A 9,615-nucleotide genomic window follows, 5' to 3' on the forward strand; every position below is an offset into this window, starting at 1 on the left:
TTAGTTAATGTAGGCAGCATAAGCATGGTTTGCCTATTTGTGCTATGGGACACTCATGAGGTGCCCCTGTTCCCAGCTGGCTGCTTACACTGTCTCCTTGGCTCCACCCCACTTCACCCACATCAAACTCATGACTTTGCGTGGAGGTAATTAAGAGCATATACTTTGGAGCCAAACTGTATTTGAGTCCTGCCTCCCTTGGTTATTAGTTAAGTGATTTGGGGTAAGTTACTTAAAACTTCTCTGTTCCTCAGTTTCCTGAGCTGGAAACTGAAGATAATGTATCTACCTCATAGGGATAGTGTGAGGATTTAAGTAGGTAATATATGTAGAATATATTTTGCAAAGAGCCTAGCTAATAAATAGTAGCTGTTTTAAAAATTATGAGGTGTTTGTTTTTCTTAGAGCTTTACTCTGTAGCCTCAGTTATAACTACCTTCGTGTTAGCCTTTGGAATTTGATGTCCTCACTGGTTCCCCCTTACCCTTTACATCTGTTATTTTCTCACCCTTTTTTAACCTAGATTTTATCCCTGAACTGCTATGGTGGAAACCGTTTTTTTTTTAAATTCCCAGTTTTCACCATCAGAGCCTCTTGTCCCTCATTCAGGAAACTGCAGAGGCTCCTTAATTGGCGACAAATTTTTAGCCAGACATGCCCAGACCCTCCAGCACCTGCTCCTCACCTCTGAAACCTTCTCTCTAGTTACTTCCTGCACAGCTCACGAGCACCAGCCGAGGCGGACGGTCTTCTGAGCAGTCTGTCCCCACAGAGCTTTCTTGTACACATTTCCCTTCTCTCTGCCAGGACTGTGTATATTACGTCCTTTGCTTTAAGACTCGGTTTAGCACTCACTTCTGCCAAGAAATAGGTTCTAATGAACCCCACTCTGGTATAATCACTTTTTCATAAAATTTTTTAAATACATGATCAAAAAAGTTGTAATTGTAAAAACAGTTAAAGTGAAATGCAGAAAATTTATAATACCGAGAAAAGGAAACCTATAACCTCAACATCCTAACACATCTGTTATCATGATTGTTTTTTTATCTTATCCAATCTTTTCAAATTTTTTATAAAGATTGCTTTTTAAAATATGTATCAGTCAGCCAGCCAGTATTTACTGTGTGACCAGTGTTAAACCCTTTGAGGGGAATTTTAGAAGCAAGGCCCTTCTAGGTCCTTATAATCTAGTTTTGAGATAATTATTTAAAATAATGAGAGAATATTGTCAACATTAAAAAAAAATTTAAACCCAGGCTACTTTCAATAAGAATTTTTTAAGTAGATTTTTTTAAAAATTGATTTTAGAGAGAGGGAGAGAGAGAGACATCCATGTGAGAGAGAAACATTGATTAGTTGTCTCCTGCACACACCCCCCCCAACCGGGATTATAAACCCACAGTCTTTTGGTGTATGGGGTGATGCTCCAACCACCTGAGCCACACCAGCCAGGACTCCAATAAGAATTTGAAGCAGCTTACAGTAAGAGTTTGGGATCGAAAGACACATAATCACACACATACACATGAAAATGGGATAAAAGGGCAAGAAACAAGTAATATGAAGCTAGCAAAGGTACAATAAAATCTGAATTATAGTTGCCTATTGAAATAAAGTGAAAACCTTAGCTTTGAGCTTCCTGGCAGCCAAAGCAAAGGGGAAATACTAAGAGTAGGATAGGCTAAATACTGTACAGCTGAGAGAAGTAAGAGAACTATGTAGGCCCAGGAAAGCATGGGACTTAGTACATGGGTTTGTATAATATTATGTTATATAGTATTTATTTGATCAATGTTGCTTTGTATTCATTTGTTTTATTATGTCTGACTTCCCTATCTAAAGGGAAGCTATTCAAAAGCCCTGTGGTGTTTTGTACATAATGAATAATTAATCATACTAATAGAAATTTGTAATATTTATAACATTGGAGCAGCCTTGTATTATTCAGCTGCCAGAGCAGATTCCTTGGATATCTGTTAATTACAAGAATTTTAGTATAAGGTTTGGTAAGCTTTGGTAATATCAACTAAGACAAGAATGAAAAGAGAAGAATTTACCTCCATGGCAGCAGCTCATGGTAAGCACACATGTAATTGTTTAGAATTGAGGCAGTCCTAGTACTTGTTAAAATGTTAGTTGCCTCCAGGCTTTGTGGGATAACTTCATCCACTCCCACAAGAAAGCTATTAAAGCTCCTCAACAGTGAGAGATGGCAGCACTGTGCATTTAATTGCCTTGATTCTTAGTTCTAACAGTGTCCACGAGTCCTTCTACCATGTTATAGGGAGTTAAGATGATGGATGATGTAATCAGACAGTAACTCCTGGATAGCAAGGGAGAGATTACAGTTCTTTTGGTCCTCATTAAAGTGACCTGCTAAACCTGATTTATAGTATATTTTGGTTTTCTTTTTAAATTCAGCAAATAAAGTTGAGCCGCTTTATGACATATAGAAAAATCTCCTAACAAAAAATGGGGATACTATAGGTTCCATGAATCAGCATTTTAAAAGTAGCTTGACCTGGCATCTTTTTGTGTTGTGATGTGATCCCATTATGATTAAGTCGTCTGTCGTCTCCCTGCCTCCCTGCTAATATTTAAATAGTAATGTAACATGTTTGGAATGAAAAATATTTTGAAAATTTTAATGTCTCTTATATATCAAATTATTATATTTACAATGTTATATGCCAATTATATCTCAAAACTGGAAAAAAATTTAATATCTTTTAACTAGAAAAAAATTGAAGTGACAGACAACATAGGGAAACAAAATGTTAGCTAAATCTTAAGATTTTGGTTATTATTTTCTTTATACTTTTTAGTATTTCTGAAATTTTCTACACTAAACAACTAGAATCATATAATCCTTATGTATGATTTATACTCTGGAAAAGTTATTAAAATAAAAAATAATACGAAAAATACATGGTGAAAAGTACTGAATAAGAGTCTGTCAACCTGAGTCAGGGACAAACTGCTTATTAGTACGGCCGGACCTTCACCATCCTATATGTAAATGGTGGGGAAATTATCTTCCTCGATCTCCCTAAAAGACTATTGAAAGGAAATGTCTCTAACTGGATGAGATGTACTTTGAGTTGTCAGATGAAGGACACTGACCCTTCTTGGATTTCACTCATACAGAAAAAGCAAAAGCCTCCAACGGCTGTGTCCTGGTGCACTGCCTGGCCGGCATCTCTCGCTCCGCCACCATCGCCATTGCCTACATCATGAAGAGGATGGACATGTCCTTGGATGAAGCTTACAGGTGAGGACAGGACGTGTCCTGTGCGCTGGCTTTCCATGTTCCTGCAGACATGGAAAGAGGAGGGTGGGTAACCACAGTAAAGTGGATTATGATTACTTTACACTCTTTACAGGTGGCTGGGTCTTCAGTGGTCTTTTCAAAGACTGGAGAACACAGTTCTGTAATTTAGCGTGAATTCTACCCTAATGCGTCAGATGTATCCTGAGCTACTTTTTATGTTCAAGGAACAACAAATCCAAGCAGACCTCTATCCTGTTATATGAATTTATATCTTTTCCTAATTGGGGAAATACCATTTATTCTAATTTAAATGTGAGGGATAAAGCTCCAGGAGACTAATCATAGAATTTCTACTCTGCTTCAGGCTTTGTCTCTTTCACTGTGAGGAAAAAGCCTGATGATACATGCGAGTACTGTCAGACTAATAATTGTCAGGTTCTGTTCACTGAGTAACATCTCCTACATTTTAGAGCTGCCCAGGTTGTGTAGAGTATGATTTTGACTGGGTCCCCCCTCCCCCCTTTCTCAAAACGGAGGGCAGGCAGTGACCCCAGCACACCGAGGACTGGGGCTTTCTTCAGTAGCTGGAGACTCTCAGTTCTTTGCATGTCTTACTGGATTGAGGTGGTTAGTTTTCATGTGATTAAGAATCAGTCAATACAGACACATGAAGCTGGCCTGTTTGGGGACTTTTTTTTTTTTTTCCAAATTGGGAAAAAATAGATGAGCTGCATGAACAAGCTTCCATTTGAGGAAGGAGATGGAGGGGCTGGGTCCTCCATTTGTCTGCATTAGCTCTTCACCCTTCATTCAGGCTTTCCTCCCCAAGTTCCTCCTGCACCAGGCAGAAGAAAAGGCACCCACACATCGCATACAAAGTCTTATTATGAGGTCGCTAAATTTATACTTGTTATGGTTGAGCCAGTTGTTTCTGGCTGTGTTAATTGGCTTTAGGTTACTTGAGTTCCAAGGAGTTTATTTTTTATTTTTCTCTCTCCTTATTAAAATATAAATTTTCAGTGTTGTTTCACTCCTACGTCTTCTGAGGAGCGTCCATGAGGTCCAGGGGCCACTGAAGGGTTTATCTGCTATCTCTTAAGAGTCTATTTTCGCAGTGAAACATAACAGCTATTTATTATTGGTTTTGATCCCTCGATGAATCTTCTTTAACATGGTTGTGACAAAAATGGACCTTAGACCTGGTTTTGAATCTCAGTGCCATCACTTAGTAGCTGTGTGATTTAGGCAAGTCACTTAAGGACTTTAGGTACCTATATGACGGGGATAATTATACCCACCTGACGTAGGGTGGTTTGGAGGACTGGGTAACACTGTTAACACATCAGCACAGTGCTGGGCACACACAGACCACTGTAGCTGTCCGATTGAGAACAAAAAGGGAACTCAGAAATGTGTGCTTCGGTGCTCTGTCCATCTGATAACCTCTTTTTTGGTCATTAATTTATATTGTGAACTGTCTTGAGGAAGTGACTTTGGGGACTTTGAGGAGGCATGATATTAGGAAACAGTTGTTACCGTACTTCTTTCTGATGGTAGTGCCTGGGGGAGGGGTCTTGGTGGTGAGGAAGGATCCATCTCATCAATTGCATTGGAAGCTTTGGGTCCTTGAAAATAAAGAAGCTAAAACTAGAGCTTTTGGGGACCTGGCACCTCCCTTTCTAGCATGCTCTGGGGACATGTTAAAAATGTCTCCCAATGCAGAGGCTTTCTGTTCTCTACCTTGAGGTGTCTGCCTGATTAAAACAATCATCTTCCAAAGGCATTTGGGAGGGTGTGTCTGATAACTCCCTATCTCATTTATTCACTTAATATTCCTAAGATAAAGTGTAGTAATAAAATTCAAAGGTTTTTTTTTTTTTTCCTTCATAGATTTGTGAAAGAAAAAAGACCTACTATATCTCCAAACTTCAATTTTCTGGGCCAACTCCTGGACTATGAGAAGAAGATTAAGAACCAGACTGGAGCATCAGGGCCAAAGAGCAAACTCAAGCTGCTGCACCTGGAGAAGCCAAATGAACCTGTCCCTGCAGTCTCAGAGGGTGGACAGAGAAGCGAGACATCCCTCAGTCCACCCTGTGCCGACTCTGCTACCTCAGAGGCAGCAGGGCAGAGGCCTGTGCATCCTGCCAGTGTGCCCAGCATACAGCCATCACTGCTAGAGGACAGCCCACTGGTACAGGCGCTCAACGGGCTCCACCTGTCCTCAGACAAGCTGGAAGACAGCAATAAGCTCAAGCGTTCCTTCTCTCTGGATATCAAATCCGTTTCGTACTCGGCCAGTATGGCGGCATCCTTGCATGGTTTCCCCTCGTCAGAAGACTCTCTGGACTACTACAAACCTTCCACCACTCTGGATGGGGCCAGCAAGCTATGCCAGTTCTCCCCAGTTGAGGAAGTGTCAGAGCAGACTCCAGAAACCAGCCCCGATAAGGAGGAAGCCAACATCCCTAAGAAGCCACAGACTACCAGGCCTTCAGACAGCCAGAGCAAGCGGTTACATTCAGTAAGAACCAGCAGTAGTGGTGCCACCCAGAGGTCCTTCTTATCTCCATTGCATCGAAGTGGGAGCGTGGAAGACAACTACCACACCAACTTTCTTTTTGGCCTTTCCACCAGCCAGCAACACCTCGCGAAGTCTGCCGCTGGACTGGGCCTCAAGGGCTGGCACTCAGATATCTTGGCTCCCCAGACCTCCACCCCTTCTTTGACCAACAGCTGGTATTTTGCCACAGAGTCCTCTCACTTCTACTCTGCCTCAGCCATCTACGGAGGCAGTGCCAGTTACTCTGCCTACAGCTGCAGCCAGCTGCCCACGTGCAGTGACCAAGTCTATTCCGTGCGCAGGCGGCAGAAGCCAAGTGACAGAGCTGACTCCCGGCGGAGCTGGCATGAAGAGAGCCCCTTTGAAAAGCAGTTTAAACGCAGAAGCTGCCAGATGGAATTTGGAGAGAGCATCATGTCTGAGAATAGGTCACGGGAAGAACTAGGGAAAGTGGGCAGCCAGTCTAGCTTCTCAGGCAGCATGGAAATCATTGAGGTCTCCTGAGAAGGAGGACACTCGTGACTCTGTTGACAGTTTTTTTCTCATTCACACAAAAAAATATTCCCTGTAAATCTGAAATATATATATATATGTACATACATATATATTTTTGGAAAATGGAGCTATGGTGTAAAAGCAAAAGATGGATCAGCACAGTTGTTCTCAACATCTGCATCTGAGAGACCAGCTAATATTTCTCTCGACAAAAGCGGAGGGCAGATGCTAGAGTTCCCCGTAGACAGAACAGTTACACGCAGTGAATTGCACATCCTCTCGTTCTTACCGAGTCACGTTTTATTTGGTGTTGGAGGGTAAAATCCCCTCCCGTTTTCATGTGCTACAGAGATCTCAAGTTCTAGTCTGTGTCCCGTCCTTCCGTAGTGCACCTTAGCGCTGAGACTGAGCCAGCTTGTGGGTCGGGTGGGTAGACCCTCCTAGGGACAGAACCTAATGGCAAATCCAAGAGAAATGATCACGTCCAAAGCTGATTCAGATCCAAGCTCACCGCACAGCCGAGTGACTCACGCATCACTCTCCTGCTCAGACCATTAGGGGCCTTGCCAAGATCTACTTTAGAGCAAACCCAGTACCTCAGACAGAGTCGGGGCTTTCACCACTACCATGTCTGGGAGCCCATTTTCTCGGCATTGTGAATAGGTAGGTAGCTAGTCACACTCTTCAGACCAATTCAAACTGTCTATGCACAGACTTCCAGTCGGGCCTGGATGGAGGCGGTTAGTATTTTCTTTCTTTCTCAGCTTTATGAAGAGAGAGAAGGGAAGCCCTCTAGGATTCAGTGCGACAGCCAGGAATCTGGCAGCATAATGATTTAAGCTAAGTTGGGAGGCTGAACAAGTCTGCCTCCCTCTTTATAAATCAAAGAATTGTTCAAAACGGGGTTGGTAATCCTTTAAATAAAGATTAACTTGGTAAAGCCAGATGTGAATTTATTTGGGTTGTAGCAGAGCAGCAGCACCTTCAGATTCTCAGCTGGAGTAGATGTTTTCCACTTGTTTCATTGCACAGGTACATTTTGTGAAAGTGTAACAACAGGTAGACTTTTAAGGGAAACTATCAAGAGGGAGAAAAGCTATGATAAGATTAAAGAAGCTTGTACAGTTGCTGAGGAGAAGCAGGAAACATATTTCTCAGTGTTTTTTCCCCTTAGCATTTGAGGGGGGTGGTAGTATTTCTATAATTTCCTTAGACTTTCAGATTTACTAATCGGGCTGAGAGAGGCTTTAGTAAGCAAGGAATGTTCAGAATAAAACTGTAAGGAGGTGAGGAGAAGGTGGTTGGATTTTGTTTCGTTGTGAGCAGAGTGGAAAGCCACAGCCAAGCTATTCTCAGAAATTATCCCCAGCATTTCTTTAGTAGACGGGACCTATCGAAATGGGGTGGGACCAAGGTGGCCTCTCAGTCTGTGACCTACAATCACTATGGAATCAATCCTGGCAGCTGAAAATAGGAGGTGCTTAGGACAAGTACACACGTGATCATACATCCCTGCTTTTAAACTCCGTGGCTTGGGTTTTGTTAGCTACAGTATGGTCCTCTTTTGAAGCCTTAATTCATGTCAGCAGCTTTTTTTTTGGGGGGGGGTGGGGGGGATTGTTCTTTACTGTAAGTGTAGCTAGTTGCTGACTCATATCTCAGGTTTTTCTGTGTTTGAGAAATGGACAGTCTTTTGACTAGGATGTGACTTAATGTTTCCTATGGTGACTGCTAAAACCAGCAAAGAATGACATGATTCAAAACTGACTTGATCGTAACAATTAACATGACTGGTTGTGCACAGATAATGTGCTATGATGTGGGTTTACAATGAAGGCAGAGAGAGTGAACTGCGTAGGGAGTACACTGTTACCATATTGAAAAAGTTCTGTTGAATCATCTGAGTTAGTGTTTCTTATACTTTTACATTTTGGATGTAATCAGACATTCTCAAGGTTTCACACAGTAATTTTTGATGTGTTATGTATGCACACACAAATGTGTAATAGCTCACTGCTTTCAGAGTTTGTCCACAACTGTTGAACATTTTTAAGAAATGAAAGCAGTAGCTCCAATGTTAAGTATGTTTCAGGAGGGTTTGGGGACTTGGTTTAGATATTTGGGCAGAAATTTGCCGTCCATCACTTAGGATTTCCCTTGACCATGGTCCCCTTCCTTCTTGTGACTGTGATGTCGTCATACTCTACAACCTTTAGTCCTTGACCGTTAATGTCAAATACTCAGTTCTTGGAATCAAGACTACCATGCTGAGGGGGCAGCTGGGAGGCAGGGTCTGGATTGCTTGGGCATCTGCAGGCTGTACGGTGGCCTGCTCTCCTCAGCATGTGATCCTAGGGAAGCCCTGGAATCTGCTGGGATGATACAGAATGATGATTTTAAAGAGCAAAACTAGATTTCCATGTGAGAAATCCTGGGAAATGGTTTGGGATATTTGTAAAGTTTGGTGGAAAGACTGTATAAATGTTTAATATGAATATAGTATTCTTTTGGAGTAAGGCAAGCTGTTGAATGGTTAAATTGTGCATTTCTCATGTTGATGTGTCATGTGTGTTAATACGATGAAATAAAATCAAAACTGGTACCTGTTTATACATAAATATGAGAAAGGACCTCTCTTTGCAGCTGTAAACTTGGTGGGAACAGTAACGTCCCCGTTGTGAAAGGAGCGGTGGTGGAACCTATCCTGCTCTTATGTCAAAGAGGAAGTAGCTCAAAATAAAATGGTGAAGTCATCAGATACATCATGTGCTCTGTCATCCACATGAAACAATGGATCGTTAGCAGTTTCATGCCAGCCTTCATTCAGGTCTGTACCAAATGCACACTAGAGTGTAGAAACCTGAGGCGCATGGTTAAGTATTTGCTGACTGATTGCATCCAGCACAAGTACAGGGTAGGATGAAAAAAGGTCAGATACACATCTGGGGTACATTTTAATATACATAAATGGTGTTATAATTCTTGTAGGAAAAACCGAGGAGGAATAATTATTAAAGACCTGGTCTCCGTTCTTGCCACGTACTTCTTAATGACCTCTCTGCTTATAAATGACACTGGACATGATGACTTAAGAGAATAGAAGCTTAGTCTCATCAGTTTGTTAGTAAAGAATTATGCACAGAAGGAATACAGCATTTACCTTCTGTGCAAGCAGACAGAAGAATGACAAGAATCCCAGGTGATGCCATTTAAGCTGGTTGTGAAAGGTTTCTGAGTTAAAGTTAGATTTAAGAAATTTTAAGAAGAATTGGACTGGGTGAGT

General features: G+C 41.7%; 1 protein-coding gene across 6 annotated transcripts in view; it reads left to right on the plus strand.

The window, feature by feature from the left end:
• DUSP16 (dual specificity phosphatase 16) overlaps positions 1–9,090 on the plus strand; it is a 147,272-nt gene extending 138,182 nt beyond the window's left edge. For all 6 annotated transcript variants that reach the window (XM_081131053.1, XM_081131054.1, XM_081131051.1 and 3 more), the window contains 2 exons: positions 3,151–3,274; positions 5,165–9,090. In XM_081131053.1, coding sequence (XP_080987179.1) covers positions 3,151–3,274; positions 5,165–6,341 — 1,301 coding nt within the window. In that variant the 3' untranslated portion in view covers positions 6,342–9,090. The remainder of the gene's footprint in view (positions 1–3,150; positions 3,275–5,164) is intronic.
• The last annotated feature ends 525 nt before the right edge of the window (positions 9,091–9,615 follow it).

Source organism: Miniopterus schreibersii, assembly GCF_964146895.1.
Source record: "Miniopterus schreibersii genome assembly, chromosome: 2".
Lineage (NCBI taxonomy): Eukaryota > Metazoa > Chordata > Mammalia > Chiroptera > Miniopteridae > Miniopterus > Miniopterus schreibersii.